The sequence below is a fragment of the Micrasema longulum genome, unplaced genomic scaffold (genome assembly GCF_059751315.1).
Source record: "Micrasema longulum isolate JH-2025_06_02 unplaced genomic scaffold, ASM5975131v1 h1tg000791l, whole genome shotgun sequence".
Lineage (NCBI taxonomy): Eukaryota > Metazoa > Arthropoda > Insecta > Trichoptera > Brachycentridae > Micrasema > Micrasema longulum.
In genome coordinates this window covers 259,884-278,391 of record NW_028277983.1, presented here as the reverse complement: position 1 = coordinate 278,391, position 18,508 = coordinate 259,884, and the positions used below count along the sequence as shown (strand labels likewise).

At 35.1% G+C, this 18,508-nt stretch overlaps 1 protein-coding gene across 8 annotated transcripts in view; it reads left to right on the top strand.

Moving 5' to 3' along the window:
- Nucleotides 1–18,508, top strand: part of drn (zinc finger AN1-type doctor no) — a 53,974-nt gene that overhangs the window by 22,331 nt on the left and 13,135 nt on the right. For 5 of the 8 annotated variants that reach the window (XM_088230591.1, XM_088230588.1, XM_088230585.1 and 2 more), the window contains exon 2: nt 13,463–13,921. In XM_088230591.1, the coding sequence (XP_088086717.1) occupies nt 13,823–13,921 (99 nt within the window). In that variant the 5' untranslated portion in view covers nt 13,463–13,822. Of the gene's footprint in view, nt 1–4,065; nt 4,114–5,499; nt 5,645–13,462; nt 13,922–18,508 lie in introns of those variants that run through there. The other 3 variants (XM_088230589.1, XM_088230590.1, XM_088230586.1) reach the window with 3 other exon arrangements.

Genomic DNA, 18,508 nt, shown 5'->3' with positions numbered 1-18,508 from the left:
ACTATCTGTGTCTTATCTTGGTATGTTCTACCTACTTGTCATACCGACATCATATGATCGAAACAAGCCAATGAATGACCGCAAACAATTAGTCCGCGTTCCTTACGTCATTAACATTAAAAATAATTCTTATTTATATTTTAAATAGGCCTCTGTGATAGAAAGTGCCCACTTCAAAGCGATTATAAATTCCAATAAATCCCAATTCAAGCAAAGAAAGCTCGCTTAAATATGATTTTATATGACTTTTAACCATAGCCAAAACGACACGCTTAACGATCGTCTGCATTTATCTACTGAGGTAGTACTGAGCGATTACAAGGCTGACTCTCGATACGTTCTCTCAAAAATATCGTAAAACAGGTGTAAAAAATAGGATAACTATTTTTTTTTTTTACAGTGGTAACTTTCTAAAGTCTAGATACTCTTGTACGTTAATAGGACAGAACAAAGCGACACTATTTTTGCATCTAGGCGTTCGTTTTATTAAACTGACTGTTATGTCGGAATTTCATTCGACTTCAAATTTTACTTTTTTCTCTCATATTTTTAATAGGCTTTTAAGAAAAAAAGTGCCAACCTCAAAACGATGAAAATTTTTAATAAATCATAATTGAAGGAAAAATTGCTCGAAAAAATATCGAGGGGTTCTAGACCCGTCGGTATAAACCGATGTACTTACATCTAAACTTGATGGTAGGGAGCCAGTAATATATATTTGTAATTGCTAGAGGGAATTTATCATCAACTATACCGTCAAGGTGAAGGTATGACGTCTTTATCTCCCCATCATAATCGAGGCCCAGAGTTCGAATCATATGCTTCGATACAGATATCTGTACCTCAGAGGAAGTAGACTCCCGTGTTTTAACACGGGAGTCTACTTTTTGTCATTTTGAAGTTAAAAATGCAGAAATTACCGCAATAAGCTATTTTATACTTTAATAAAACACCGAAGTCCACTTTCGTCATAAAAATGCTTATTTATGTTGAATTAAAAATGTGAAGCCTACTTTGTTTAAATGGCAAAAAAAAAACATTAGAAGTCCCAGATACGCTATTTTAATATGAACTTGTATTATCAAAATAATAATTATTTTACATTGAAAGTTCTTTATAGATTGAAATTATCTCATTTCTTTCAAAAGTTATCATGTTGTGGAAATCGCACAATCACAGAATCTCGTTTCCTAAACATGTCGTTCAATGTGGCTCCCGTGGTTTATCCTTTAAGGTACACGATATTTATAGTTATGTTATTACTCTACATTATATTAGTTATTAGTTATTAGTATTACTATTATATTAGTTATTACTCTCTGCTAAAATATATATTTTAATGGTTTAGTTAGTTTGTTTTTACGAGATATTGCCGCGCTTCTCCGTCTTTAACTTTACTATTAACTTGGATGAACATAAATTTTTTTACGTGTTCGATGGTTGAAAAGGCTTCAGATCCCAAAAAAATATATTTGTTTGAATCAAAATTTATTATGAATTGTGTTGATGCAGTTAAAAATGAAAAGTGTGGTTAAATGTGGAATGCCGTTTTACTCGTGTTTTAGTTCACATTGAAAATGTTAGCTTTACTGCGATTCCTCGGGCATCATAATGTCGCGTTTGTTCCACGTTGTGAATCGGAATGGGGATTAACCCGGAATAGGCAAATGCGGGAATTCTAGAGATATACTTTTCATCCTTTGGTTTGGTTCAGTACAAACTTAATAAGCTGGGTAATTAAATGGTCGTAAAACTGGTATTCCTGAACAGCCTGAAGCCAGACATACTGATTCGGAAGACTTCGGTCACAGATGCTCATGAAGATTCCTTGTCGTTTGATGATGTGCCAATAGTTTACCCGATAGGAGATTGATTTCAGTTTTATCGTTTGGATTTTCCCCGTTCGAGAAATGAGGGTATTAAAAGCAAACTTAGAAATCTCCATTGGAAGGAGTTACTGAGATATTTGCGAAAACTTTGAAAAAAGAGTTGTGAGATTTCTAATTACGCTTCACTAACTCAATGGAGAATGCCAAGTTTGCGGTGTCAAGTAGTATACTTGAAATCTGTTATTGCAAGATTTAGAGACGGATTTGAATTACGCTATTATTTAGGTAATATTAATGTTTAGTTTATTTTGGCATCAATAACTAATTTTCAGTTTATGGTGGAGATTTCTTAGTTAGCTTCTAATGCTGTCGAATATTACATTTCAATATATGAACTACCTAGTTAAACTGTATACTACGTCTATCTCCTTTTAGTAATATTCATACAAAATAAATATCATTTTGTGATGTATATATCGGTTATATTGTATCGCAATATTTATTTATTTATTTATTAAACACCCAAAGGGCTTTCACATATACAGAGGTTATAAAAAATTTAATTTAAAGGGAAAATATATGAAGCTGTAAAATTAAATGAAAATACTGGAAACACAATTATTATTTTCAAAAAATATGTAATAATTGGTTCTTGAAGTTTGATAAAGTTATAGCAAATACGTTAATTTTTTGGTCATCAGTGTGTTTATTCCCGGAGAGTGAATTCTCGGGAACAGAGAATTAATGTGCGAATTCGACTTAGGTATATGAATATATTAAAAATAAATATGATGCCTCATTGTTATTATTCTCATATACATATATCGCATATTTTGATATTTATATAAACATCACGATGTTTTCGAATCCTGCTAATAATGCAAAAAGAACTCGCTGTCTTTGGCACGTGACATCTGGTCATAAAGACAGAAAGCGGTGTTTTCCTTATACTCAATTTTACACTCCACGTAAAATACTCAGATGTTCGTATCACTTTAATACGCAATAGACGAAATTATTTTGCCGTAATACGTACGTATGCGTGTTCTCGTTTAATATGTATTTATCGTTACAATGGACTTATTTAAATCGACGTAACGGCCTTACCATTTTTGAGTGTTTTATATGAATTAGTAGTGACAGTCGTCGTTCAGAAAACGAGAAGTCTCCGCGTTGGCGGTAGCCAGTAGCCAGTACCGGTAGCCGTTTATTTATTTTGGTTTCGTGCCATGCATTGTATTTCTGTTTCCCTGTATTAAGTCTCTCTCGTGTACTCTACATTTGCGCATCACAGCCGTATATTCAACATCTCTCGGGGGAATGTGTGGTAAAACTCGGTCGGTGCGCAAATGTCGAGATCCCGTGTAAGGCTGAGACGAGCATTATTGAAGGAGTGCTGCGCTGGTTTGGACGTGTAATGAATAGCGACAGAACAGCTTAAAGGATTTACGATACGGATGTTGATGGACGCAGAAAACGAGGAAGACCGAGAGAGACGTGGCATGTCCAAATTCAACGAACACTCGAAGAGGTCACGAGTGCTTGTATGTATTACAATATGTATGAATGTAGAGAAGGCGAGGGCTTTATGCTAAGACAGGGTGATGTGGCGTTCTATCCTCTCTGTCTACACCCCCACTGGGAAACGGCCGGATGGTTTGTTTTTTTTTGTCATTTTTCGCGTTTCTAAGTTCTACAAAAATGTAATCAAATTCTAGCAGCTACAATAGCTCCTCTAACCGCGGACTTGGAATCCACCTGTCATGTTTGGAAGACGGACTTGGTGATCATGCACCGGGACGTTCGACCCTAGGCACTGCTCGCCCGTGGACGGTCCCTCTCCATTTAGATCGATTATTATAATAATCCATCGCGCAAAATATTTCCCGATTAATTCATCCACATTCCTCTAACCTCTGACATCCGAGCGACGCCGCGCGCTGGCCGATGCGATGGCCGATATGATTAGGTATGAATATCGTAGGCAAACGAACGTCGGGCAGCGAGAGTAGGAGCGGGAGGGTGGAGAGGAGGAGAGGAGAGATGTCTCCGGTCCCCGCACCCGCACCTGGCGCGGCCTACTCCTGGCGGCCGCGGGCGGCGCTCGGCGGAGGGGAGAGGGGCGCCGACCTTGCTCCCCCCCGCGCGGCACAGCTGTTTCCTCGCGCGCTGGCGGACTCTAACCTCTGCCCACTGACGGGAAATACAACAAACAACACTCGACCGTTTTTATTTTATTCGCTAAACCATACTCGAAGGTTCGATACCCCTCGCCGACCGTTTGGTATTAATTTATCGCTATTATTTTCATTGTTTATTTTTATATTTTACGCCGCAAAAAGCTTTAGTTTCTTTGTCCTCATCGTGACCTCATTTCTTCGTATCTGAGAAAATGGGGTATTTGCGCACGATTTTAAAGGATTTACACGTGTTTTTACGATTCACGATAATCGTATTTTGTATGATGTTTAAAAACGTGGGTTTTATGATTTAAAAATGGAACTAAACATCGAGACGCAATCGTTGTGACGTCACCACCGTTGAAGCGGTCAACCTTTAAATCCTACCCGGAGGCGACTAACCGTGAAGAGTGACGACACAGTTCCAATTTTGCTTAAAAGTGAGAAAATTTAGTTTAAAAAAAAAACGGATTTTCAGCGCATTTACACGGACAACGCACCGTGTAAATGTAACTCGAGTCACTCCGTTACTCGAGGTGGCTGTTCCGGTGAATTTCTTCGTCGAAATATTGCGTACTTCGCGAAGGTTTATTTTTCTCTCGTGGCTATTGCTTTGAACTTTTACGAAATATTTCAATCGTAAAGTATGTGCTTCAAAGTAAAAAATCCACGGACATTGCGATAACAACCTCCGAGCCCCGAGCTGCGTTGAATAACGAGCGGACAATGGCCCATTTCACGTGTCGTCGCTTTAGTTCGTTTTTGTCCAACAGACCATTTTTAACAAAATTGAGTTAAGTGTACAGGAGTTCTGAGAAAGCCCTTATTTATAATATTCAAATGAAAAAAATATTTTTATAACATTGTTTAAGGGTTTTTAACGAATTTCGCTTAAGTTGTGGTCATTATTTATGCCCATTTCGTAATAAAAAACTTTAAAGCTCTATTTCTGCTGATTTGTGCTTTGGTCTGTTGGACAAAAACGAATTGCAGCGACAATGTATCGTCCAAATTCAAACTGCACGGTAAAATTAGAAATTAAACCAATTATAATTTAAAGAATCATTATATTAGAATAAATATCGATCCATCTTGTTATTTTATCGTTTCGTTTGAATTTTTGCCATGATGTGAAACGGGTCTAGAGGGGGTGGAAGGCGGTCTGCGACGGGGGAATAAACTATGACCATGTTTTCTGTGACACGTTTTCATTTGATTGATTCGATTTCCTTTATAGGTGCGAGGTGTGACAACACCATTCGACCTTCTTCGTATCACTCTAAACAGCGAAACAGCTGAAATAAAATAGATGTTTGTTTCTGCCACGACGAAATACGCACATATCGGCGACTACGACTCACTGTGCTGTGAATCGTAGTACACCCGTAGTATAATAATATGCAGCCGAATTTTTGTACGTAACTCGGCATACGTCGTATTTGTTTGGTAGCTCGAGTTGCTGTACGCGAGTGTGGCCTCGCTCGAATCTCAGTTATCGTAGTCGCGAGTTGCGAGCGATGGTTCACATCGCACATCGCACGTCGCACGAGCGAGTCGAGATAAATATTGTAACCTTGTATACAACATTCGTTTGTTTGTTCGTCGACTTCGCTCGCATCTAATGGGACAACAAATGTTAAGTTTTTTTACGTAATTATCTCGGAAAATATATTTCGTTGTCAGCGTCGTGATGATGAATTTATTCAGCACACAATCGGGTGATATTATCCGCGCAATCGGGTGAAACTGAAATTGGAACTCGGAACTTACGCACGACGAAATGTTAGGGCGTATACGTCAACGTAGACGTAGACGTAGACGACTGAATGTGTGGACTGTTCATCTTTCTGAAAGTTGGCAAAGTCGGGTAGCGGACTCTAATACAGATACGGGGCCGATAATATGACCGATATAGCCGGTGCCGGTAGAGCGTCTCGCCAATACGCGAACTCTCCGGCCGTCATTTTCAATAATGATTATTGTAGCATTTATGGCGGCCCCGCATCATCAGCCGCTACGCCATTTCCACATTTATACACAAGCGCGACTATGTATCTACCGCGCATAGCAGCGGTGCGCTCCCAGCTCTCGGTTTCGATAAAAATCATGTAGGTATGCCACTTTCGAAAGCGATGCCAGAGGAAAACACATCTTATCTTATTTTCATCTCGCACTCTGCACGAAGTTCGATATCATCGACACGTAGTGTTATTTTATTTCTATCTTAGTTCTTATCTAGCTGACGACACGCTCGATTATAATTGTTCGCGTTTTTATTGAAATTCGGCAGTTTTTCTTTATCGAGGGTTGCGTAATTCGAAATGCCTACTCGCGGCGGTGACGTTACGTAATCTAATTAATTACATACTGTTTCAGTAATAATTGTATTGTTTCAGTTTATGTTCGCTCGTTCGACGTCTCGGCGTTTTCCCGAAAGCGAAGCGCGCAGTAAGGGAAAAGTGCCTCTCGAATATAAATATCTGTTTTTCCGAGTCGATTTTATTACCCCGCGATATTTTAATTGCGCGTATCTTATAGATATAGACGGACGGCGCACAGTGTTTCGTTTCATACAAGCTAGAAACTAAAAATTCTGAATGTACTTTTAACTCACGTATGCGATTCACTTAATCCTAAAAAGAGTTTTTTTTTACTAAATATGTAATAATAATTCGTTTTATAAAAAATATGTCACATTTTGTTATTATAAACGAAATAAATTTTCTGAAAATTGATATCTGCATCCAATAATGTATTTAATGATCATAAATAATTGAAATTATTACTTTAATTCTATTGACTGATAAATCGGTCAACCTATAAAATAAATCATTGAAAATTATATTAGATACTTAGGCATAAAATAAAGATTTCACCCGAGAGAACTAATCTGCCTTCACTTGTTTTGTCAGAATAACCATTTTACAGCTGATTTTATTATGTTAAACACGAAAACTCAAAGGGTTTAAATAAATTTAAAAGTTTGACATTGTAAGGAACACAGAAGTGAGGCAACGGACACAGCAACCCTTGGTATCTACTGTCATCCAGCGAAGGCGTTTTGGCTGGCAAGGCCATATACTACGTATGCCTTCCGAGAGCTTTAACCATGCTTGTCTATGTTACAAGGCATCAGGTTCTCGGCGTCCTGGTCGTCCACTGTTAACAATTTGTCGACAGTTTGCGTCAGAGTTGCGGTATGTGGACTTGACTTGGGAGGATGTACGGGAGGTTGATCGATTGGCCGGAGGCAGATTATGGAATCCATATGCTCCACATAGGGAGCGGATATGGTATGATGATGATAAAACTTGAAGGTCTTTAAATAAAACATTTTTTTAAGTGATTTTCAAATAGATGTATTTTGAGAAATATAAAAAGAGCGTCATAAGGGGAAAGTGCAATCAGAATACAAAATAAAATCAACATACGAGAGAAAAGAAAGTACAAAATTCAGCAAAGTAATTATAACTTAATTTTAATATTTATATAATTCAATGAAAAAGTAAATGGCATGCTAATAAAAAACACATTAATAGGAATAACTTAGGCATTAACAAGAAAGTACAAATAGTATACAATGAACAGAGTTCAAAGAAAATAAAATATGCAAAAATTGACAAAAGAATATTATTTCCTTTAAATGGATATTAGTAAATTTTAGAGTCAAAACATTATAAAATATAAATTAATATGAATAATTAAGGTTAAGTTAAAAGTACAAACAGCATGTAATTAACTGTTTTACAAGAAAATAAAATGCATAAAATTTGACAAAATAATATTATCGCCTAAATAAAATTGGTATTAGTGAATTTCAAAAAAACATTATAAAATACACAGATTAACAACGAACAATTTACGTTTGGTCAAAAAGTACAAATAGCATTAAATCAACAAATTTCCAAGACAATAAAGCAGTACACAAAAATCGATAAAATAATTATTACTTTTACTAAAACTTCTACAATTCAATAATATATGCACATTAAATGAGTAATTTTTTATGTCAAAAACTAGTACCTCAAAGAAGAAGTTACATAAAAATAAATAATCGGAGTAAGTATTAACATAATAGTAAATAAATAAATAAAATAAACCCAAAAGAGTCTAAAGAAAAACTGAGATCGTATCTGAGTCATATTCAGATGAGTCTTCGGAATAATTAGGATGCAAGTTTTGTGTCCTTATCTCTGAAGAGAAAGAAACAATTAAATTTAGCACTTCAGAAGGAAGTGAGCCAATTTTTTTTTTCGGAACCTCTCTAAAACGATTTATTAAAGGATCCGATGTTATTAATAACATGGTCAATAAATCTCTGTTTGTGGATGATCGATCGCATTTTCGGGTATGTAGTTGCCTGAATCGTCGACAATCTTTATTACGCGCCTCTTGAGCTTCTTCAGAGAGCTGACCTATCGGTACAATACAAGATCGAATAACATCAACTGAATGATGTAATATTTTATGAACAGTTGGTGGCATTGTGTACCACCCATAAAGGTTAAGATATTGCTCTTTGGTCACACGCACAAAATGTTCAAATTTTTCTAAATTTATATTATGTCCTGAAGCTAATGTACATAAAATTACGTGAAATCTATTAATCAACCCTGCATCTATACCCGTTATTTCTGCGCTCTTTTCGTGCTGTTGGAAAAACCGCCTTGCCGTATTACCGTCATTTGAGTTGCCAAACCCAGGCTTTGGCTTATCTACAATTAATCCCATTTCAGCTTTAAAAAGTTCCTGTAATTTTTTTTTTCTGTTGTTTAAAATGATTTTATTTTCTTCTCCTTTGACTTGCCAGCATTTGAGTTGAATTCGATAAGCAATATGCAAAAAGCATTCAAAATTTTTTATCCAAGCATGTAATGTAGATAAGCCAAAGGAATAAAATTCTTGTCGAGAAATTCTATTAATACTAATAGAGTTCATTTCACTGGGTTTGGCGCCACAAATATAACAGGACATGGTTGACTTATTTTCAGCCAAAACGTTGCAAATTTTGCCATCTACCATTGTTAAAAGCATTTTGAATTTTATGGACAACACTACACCTCCAATATTAACATTAACATTTTCAAGTTTTTCAATTGCATCTTGAAGTTTTTCGATTTCAGACTTAGTAAGAATATCAGTTTCTTTGGCGAAAATAAATTTAATAGGACGACAATAAGAGGTTGAGGAAGGGCTTAAATTTTGCCAAATTACTATATTAGGGTCATCATTAAGCCTAAGTTGTATTGGAACGAATGACATAATAAATAAGAATTCATCTGTTGCATGCTCTGTGTGAAATTTCTGTTTATAATTACTGTCCCGAGCTTCCATCTCCACCCCACTTGCATATAAGAGTCAGTACAGAACCTGAAGGAACTCTTTCTTTTAAGACTTCTGATTGTACATTTAGCAATCGTTCCACCGTATGATTTAAAATTGCTTGTAGCTGGATTTCTGCACTAGTTTCCGTTATTTAAACAAATTCCTCGCTCGGGCAACATGTTTCTTTTGCTTTTCTTAAACTATAAAATGCCGGATATATGTTGTGGCCGGCTTTTATGGCATTTTTACGCATAACTTTGTAGGAATGCGAAGATAATTTACAGTCAACGTATAAACTTAGCGCTTCCTCAATTGTCAATGCCCGTTGTTTGTTTACTTGTTGACGTTCCCTACGTATTTTTGCTACTTCATTGGGAGTAGCTTCCAAAATTTCCTTTAGGAGATCGGCAACTGTGCGTTTTCCTGATGCTCGAATAGATACCTGCGTGGCAAACGAAAGTTCTTCAGATGTCTTCGTACTCACTAAATCACGCACTTTTGTCCTTTTGCACTGATCACTGCATGCCCCAAAATCCTTTGCGGGCCTTCCAGTAGACGTAGATGGTTCATTCATGTCTACTGAAGGACTTTGTCGAAAGTTTTCACATATCAAAATATTTTCACTACCGTTAAGCCACTCAAATTTTTTTTTTAACAAATCTATCTAGTTTACAGCCAGATTCGGTCCATTTTCTGTTTATATTTAAACAAATAAGCTTAATTTGATTTTTTAACAGTTTTTCACCACTTGCACCAAGTTCACTGACTTCAAATTTACTAACAATATTATTTAACATTCCTTGAAGCCTTTCTTTCTTTGTCAAACTCTTCCACATCACGTACAATTCTTGCCTGGAAATCTCGTATCTGGTACATGTAAAATAACAAAATAAGATAGATGCAACTTCGTGCGGTAAAATATCGAAACTGTAATGAATTAACAATAAATTGGTCTATTGAAAAATAAAAAAAATATTTTGCTACTTTGATATACTCTCCGAGATAAATTCTCGAGAAGTTAGAAATTGATATTTTTTTAACTACTAAAAAATACATAAGTTAAATTATTATTTTTTTAAATACCTAAATGAAATACATTAAAATATTAGAAAAAAAAACATACAACATACCTTCCAAAATAGCTTCCATTTTTTTTTAAATCGAAATAAAACACTTTAAACTTGATAAACAACCTTTACACGTCGGACGCCAAAATGCAAATAAATGTAATTAGGCTTTCAAAAACCAATTATCCGACTTTCATATTCTGGTATGAATCACCCTAAGCATTAATCACCCCAATTAGGCTTACAATCGTCACACTAACTATCTGGTAATGCCCCCATGACGTCATCGTTTAAGAATTCAAAAGTGACTTTTTATCTTCTAGCTTGTATGGGTCAAAACACTGTGCGGCGCGTGTAATGCGAACTTGGACGCGCGACGATGCAGCGTAGATTCTGCATTCATTCCTCTGTGCGAAGTTGGTAGCGGTGGCGGTGGGCGAGCTACGAGCTACGATTTATCACTATAGAGGCTGTTTAGCCTCGACATGTTACTGGCGCGAAGCAAATGCCATTTCAATTCCTGGCTAATTGCCTTCCGTGCCTTCATCCTCTTACGGACTTTCGTCATGATCAGACGAGATGCTACGCATAAACATGTCGTCGTTTGTGGTAACTGTAACAGTGAAAATAATACATCGTATATTCATATCGTTCCATTTGTAATACATGAAATACATTCCAATTTATAGAATAAGTAGACGATAGGGAAATATCGCATACTACGAACATCGATAAAAACATGCGGAATTGATTTAGAAAATTTTATTGTATTTTCAAAATCAATGTGGATATTGTGAAGAAATGTTTTCACACACAATTAAAAAAAAATGTTTAAAAATATGTCTTTACAAAAACGCGACTTGTTTGGCCTTGACAATTGTGACGTCAAGATTTGTTTATGAAAAAAAATTAAAATATTTGCGTTCTTTGATATACCTAAATGTTTAATTTTGAGGGCCATTTTCAACGAGGATGGGAAGCAAGTTGAGGTAGAGTGGGATTCGAACCACGGACCTTTGAGCCGTGAGTCTGAGACACTAGCCACGGGACCACAACCCGATTCACACATACCATAAGATTCGCTACGATATTATTTTTACATTTAAATGGTCACAAACAAAGTTCGAAATTTAACCGAATCGTGGCGTTTCAGGGGCGTGGGCAATGCAACGAACCGTTTTCGCGGGAATTTGAAATAATAAATTAAAAAATATTTTTTATGCTACTAATAAGTACAAAAAATATTTTTTTTACTAGGCAATATTTTAAAGACCCATTAATTCAAATTGTAAAAAAAAATATTTCCCTACTCGTTGTATTTTTAAGTACATTTTTCAAAATGTTGACAGCTGCCGGCTAGTGTCGTATCTATAGTGACGAGTTACACAGAAATGAACATTAACTATTTGGGTATGGAAATATGTAAATGTCTTTCTTGTACGAATGATAGCATGTGTATCGTGATTTGCCATCTCTTTTACTTTAAATGTTTGAGGGCAACGCAATATTCGCCGTATTTCATGTGGCTAGTATAGGAATGACGTGTCTATCGTACGTCGGTGTATAGGGCAGACATACAAACACCGACTAACGCGGGCATCAGCCGCTAACCTCTCCCCCCCAACCCTCCCGCGCCAGGGTAACGCTGTAACCCGCGTCGGCCGAGTCAGCTCGCGCACGTTCCTCGGGCACGGGCATTGCTGTACCCGGCTGCGCCTGCCGCCCGCAGGATATAGAGTAGATATAGATGTAGAAGGTAGAAGTGGAAGTGGAAGTGGAAGGTTATCTGTATCTCCAACTCCAACCGACGATAATCTCCACGAGCGTCAGTGTCCATTATCGCGCTTAATTTATTTCGCCTTACGTAATATCAATAAATTTCTCGTATGCATTTTACGGTTATTTATTTTATTATTTTCCTAACGAGAATGTTTTTGTTTGTGTTTCACAAATACTTACGTAATTTAGTGTACCAGTCATTTATTTTAGATGATTTGCTTAGTTTATGTATTATTTATGTGTTCGATTTCTTTGAAAATATTTCGCCCTTTTTTTAATAATATTTAAAAAAATATTTTTATTAAATATCGATTTGTTTACATTTTATGTGAACACAAGTCACAATTATCGAAGGTAAATTACAATAATCTTCAATGATAAACACAGGGCTCTTGGGCTCATTGATTTAAGGATACATTATGATTTTTTTGTAATTCGAGTATGTAAATAAAAAATATTACGTGAATAAAAGAAATGGAGAAAATGCCTTATATTGATAGGTATTCATTTTTCTTTTTCATTTACTGGTCCAATTTTTATTTTTATATCATTTTCAATCATTGTCATATGATTAAAAAAAAATTTATATGTATATCATTTAGTTTTTAATTATATTTTTACATTTATTTTTATTTTATTTATTCATACATACATATTACAAAAAAATACAATAATAACGTATCCCAAAGTCTATGAGGCCAAAGGGCCGAAGGCAGGAAGGCACATATGTAATTAAATAATAGCAAAAGTAAAAATATTTTTTTATTATACAAACATACATATATTTCAAAGGACATCTGGACAACACGCTTAATAGTATATAAATCTTGCATTGTTATCCAAATTTGCAAAACTTGTTTTTACATCATTCTCCATCTCTGTAAAAAATGTAAAAAAACCGCTAACAAGCCGGTCTCGCGATTTAGCGGGTTTTTCTTTTATTTGTATGTATCAAAATAAATAAAGAAAGAGCTGTATAAATATTATAATTAAATTTATTTTCTAGTAATAACCTATTTTAAAGAAAATACCAAGCTAGGTACTGAATTTTCTGCGAGACATGTACCTTCCCTGTACTTTTTGAATAAAGAAAATGTGTATATGTATTTGTTTACAGTTATATTTTGACATTTACCTTCATTTTACAATTTTTATACACATTTATTGAAATTTCAGATTTTCTCATATGCTCCGATGTTTGGTATATTATTAGTTGGTTTTAAACACAAATTTTGATGTCAATCATGTTCCGAATAATAATGTGTCTTTTATATGATTGCAGGTGACGTCACATCACTCCTGACACACCCGCAACTACTAAGCTGAACTGAAACATTATACACTTATATCTCCAGAGTACTTTACAACTAGGGAGATATACACCCGACCCCCGATACAAGCCGAGCCAAGCCAGTTGGTCGCATTGCCCGGTGTGCTGTGCTCTGCCTCGCTCCGCCCCGCCCCGCCCTAACCTCCTCCGGTACTCTTCTCTAGTGCAATACATGATATCGTAGCGGGTTAGTAGCCGCGGACAGTGGACAGTGGACGGTGAGGCGGCGGTGGACAGTGATAGTGTCGGTGGACAGTGCTATTGTCAGTGGACAGTGAAGAGTTATCAGTGTTGCCGTATATATAAATCACCATGGAACGAGAATCTAATCCCATGGAAGCGCTCTGTCGCTCGGGGTGTGGATTCTACGGAAACCCAGCCACAGATGGACTTTGTTCCGTTTGTTTTAAGGTAACCTGTCTTTTTTATTTATTAATTTTAGTTTTACTGCATTACTTCACCGTCCCCCGGTGTGCATATGGGGTGTAATCCTGATCATTTTTATTTTATTTTATTTTTATTCAGGAAACACAGTACGGTTATATAGTTTTATATTTTACACAGTTAAACTTAACTCTACCGGAGCAGTGAAGTTTCCATATTATATGTAAGGTTATCAATGAAAAAACATAAATGGAAGTTGTTTAAAATTTTTAATTAAAGTAAGAAAAGTTATTTAAAAGTCTGTAGTTAGTATTTACAAATGGAAATAATATGAAAAATGAAGAAAATTTTTTTGTAAAAGTAATTAAAAGGTAAGAATTTAAATGAAGAGTGAAAAACATGCTCAGATATAAAAAACAAAACATTTTCAAAAAGGAAAAACATAAATATACACATACATATTTTATGGGATTCAAAGAAACGATGAGAAGAATCTTTAAATAAAATAATATAAGACAAAAAGTTAAAGTAAATTTAAAAAAACACCATTATTATAAGAGCAGCAATATATAGATTTTATATACTAGTTTTAAAGTATAAAAACATGAATGCAGCAGAGAAAAAAGAAAGAACAGGTATAGCAAGTAATCTTTAAAATTTGAAAAAGCAATATAAGGAGAAGATTTTAAACCAAAGGTAGATGATAAAAGTAATACAAGTTTCAGTAGAGGAATTTGATCAAAAATAACAATATGAATGTATGTAATGTTAGTTATGTTATAGTTATGTAAGAGAAATAGTTATCAATTAACCGTTGTTTGAAAATCAAAATTACGCAATATTAAATCCTAATGAGGGAATATGATATTAATTGCTTGTGCGGGATCAGTCTTGCCAGGCTCCAAATGTATATATCATTTTAAAACCAAACTTGAAAAATTTAGAGATGTTATGATATTGGTATTTCCTCAACTCTTCCATCTGTTGACTTTTGTGAAGTAAATGTACGAGTATAAAGGTTTCAGCTCTTTTACTTCACATAAGTCAACAGATGGAAGAGTTGAGGAAATGTGGATGTTTAAACATGGGCAGAATGGTGAATGTTACGGTGTGTAAAGTGGCCACTTAAACCAGCCAATGACAGATCATAAGCCCTGTAAATGCCTAGACTTCCATTTACCCTTCTCAACAATGTTTTCCCTCTCTGTTGAAATAAATTTAACTAAATTATAAAGCCCTAATAATTTGGCATTAATTATGTATAATACACTGAATTAACTTAACCCAAACAACCGTAGAATCCTTTTTCACAATATTTAAATTTTTTGTTTTCAAATACCCGTATTTGAAAAAATCTTGTTTTTTACTTAATACATAAGAGTTACAGCACAATCTTCTAAGAATTAAAAAAACGTAACTATTGATTGCAATTACCCGCAAAAACTGACTTCTTTCGACACCTTTTACGCTTTGACTCGAGCGGGTACACTGCAATGTACCTTTGTCGATTTTATTGTTTAACGAGGAAATTTGCGTGTTATTTTTAAGTAGAGCCAAGCAAAGTGACAAAAACATTCATCATCCTGATTGTGTGTTTGCTGTCAAGGTGGCGGCCAGCAAAAAGATGTTGGCACAAATCTGATTTTTATTACACCCCATTCAGCAATGTGCCGTCACTATAAGTAAGCACATTATTTAACGATCTGTACCGTTTTATTATAATCGTATTGCTACTAAAATTGTGCTTTATGTCAGGCTGAGACGAGCTCTATTGGCAAAATCAAGAAAGGAGTGCATGATTGGTTTGTACACGTAGAGCGAATAGACGGCGCAAGAACGACTAAAAGGATTTACGATGAGAATGTTGACGGATGCAGAAAACGAGCAAGACCGAGAAAGGCATGGCATGACCAAATTGAACAGATGCTCGACGATGGGCATGTCAAAAGTCAGAATAATCAGCACGCATGCATGTAAGCGAGGTCTGTATGCAAAGACAGGGTGATATGGCATTCTTACCTCTCTGCCTACTACGGGGAAACGGGGTCTGTTTGACTACAAAAATGAGTGAAATAAGTATATAAAATTACTTTATGACAGTGTTTGAGTTCATTTCACCAAAAACCCAAATAAAGCTCGTGGCCCAAGAAGAATTATGATTTTGTTGCTCCGCATGTTGAAGCTCATCGTATAATATTCGACATTAAGCCGCTAAGTACTCAGCGTGGGTGGCTGAAAAGTTTGCCAAATGGGACGCTCTCATTTCATTTTTGGGGTCAACATGAATCTAATCCAACCAAAAAGATTTCCTGATTCAAATTTTAGCAATTTTTTTATATTCTAAGCATTACTTAGAAAACTTAGCAGTTGAATATTTTTGTTTAGTTTTTTTATTGTTTATTTTTAGCATGAACACTCGACAAATTTACTATTCTGCTTAACGTTTATTTTTGTAAATTTATTGATGTAATTTTAAGTTGCTAGAATTCCACTCGTCCATGCGCTTTGTAGCTGTAAGACGATTGGTAATCTAGCTTCAATAGGTAAACGTTATCAACTACCTAAATTTTGTAAATGGGGTCTAGAATTCCAACCGTCCATGCGCTCAGTAGCTGCAAGCGAGACTTGCTGTAATCTAACTACAATAATTTTTTTTATTTAAATCTTAAAATAGGGCACACATATCATACATATTGTTATGTGTGTTCTAATAATAACATTGCAAATTTATAAATTGTTTATCACATATGTCTTGACCATTATTTTAAATTTTGATATGTTTTTTTCTTCATAAATATTTTTTCCATTTTGTAATACTTTTTAATTGCTTTAAATAAAATTGAATTTTGTGACTTTGCCTTTTTCCTAAATGGAAGTCTAATTTTGTTCTTTTCTCTAGTATTGTGATTGTGTTCATGCTGGTTCCGATCAATTTTTTTCCAAAATTCTGTTTTTTTATTAGAGTTTATAATTTTATGAACAAATATCATTGTATTGTAAAATATTCTTTGTTTATATGTTAATAATTTCATTTCATTTACCATCGACTTTACCCTCGTATATCTGTTTTTTTTCAAAATGATTCTAAAGGCTTTATTTTGTAATACAGTTAGTTTATCTATGTTTTCTTTGTTTGATAAAAATAAAATGCTACTACAGTAGTTAACGTGTGGTTCAATAATTGCTTTGTAAATATTTATAAACGTGTTTTCTAAAATATCATTAAAACATTAAAACTTCGTCAAGATTATTTGTTTATAATTTGAATCGGGCTGTGGTCCCGTGTCTAGTGTTGCGGACTCACGGATCAGAGGTCTGAGGTTCGAACCCCACTCTACCCCAACTTGATTTCTATTTTCTATAACGAGTTATTAACAACTCATTGGAAATGGTCACCAAAATTGAAATATTTGGGTAGATTCTTGTAAAAAAATGTAAATGGGGGCTAGATTTCTTACTGCCCATGCGCTCTGTAGCTGCGAGAATTGCTGTAATCTAGCTCCTATATGTCATAATTGTAATACATCGTAATTGGAGACGAGGAAGTAGAATCCCAACCGTCCATGCTCTCCGTAGCTGCCCAACATACTGGGATTTTTATTTATTGTACAGCGGCCCTTGAGGTGATTTTCACAACACTGCGCATACAATAACTAATAATATTAGTATATATCCACTTACGGGAAATGGTTATGTACCGAATTGTCTGCCTCATGGTAAAGTGGTTAGTGTGTTTGCCTACCATGCAAGAGGTTTCGGGTTCTATTCCCAAGATGATTGACATGAATATTTCGCAGTCCCAGGACTGTTGTCTGAAGCGTGAGTGCCTTCACGTATCTAACAAGTGACCAAGATACGCTGCGATTGGTGTACCAATATAGTGCCACATGTACCATTCATTAAGTGTGGAAAGAAATTGATGATGATTGATTAACATCAGTTAAAGTTTTAACTGCCTATTACAGTTTTAAGAAGGAAAACAATTATGAGTAGCAGTTAAATGAATATGTAGTTTTCATATTAATTAAAGATCATAATTTTCTAAAAAGAAAAACATTTATTTGAAAATATTATTTTCTCTCCTTGTTTGATTCTATCTTGTTGTTAACCCCCGCAAAACAAGTTTCATAATTTTAACATATTACAAAAGAGATGGAGAATATTTTAGGCAAGGGAATATAGAAGTCTAGGTATCTACAGGGCTTATGACCTGTCATTGGCTGGTTTAAGTAGCCACTCAACACACTGTGTAACATTCACCATTCTACCTATATTTGAACACCTGTTTTCCCTAAATTCTTCTGTCTGTTGATGTTTGTGAAGTCAAAGAACCGAAACCTTTATTGATGTTAATATTAACAGCTCCCTACGGGGTTGAATCCAGTTCTTGTCTACAAAAATTTGGACAAACTCAAAACATTGTTGATGGTTCGTAATCACAAGTTTTTATTTCTTGCAAAGCCAATAAAGTGTTCCACAAAAATTAAATTTAAAAAGTGGAGCTATGAAAAGAATACAAAAAAAAACTAAAAATTATTATGTGAATGAGTATGTGCTTAAGGGTGTAGTTTAATAAATACATTTTGTATTACAGTTCGAGGACATAGCAAAAAT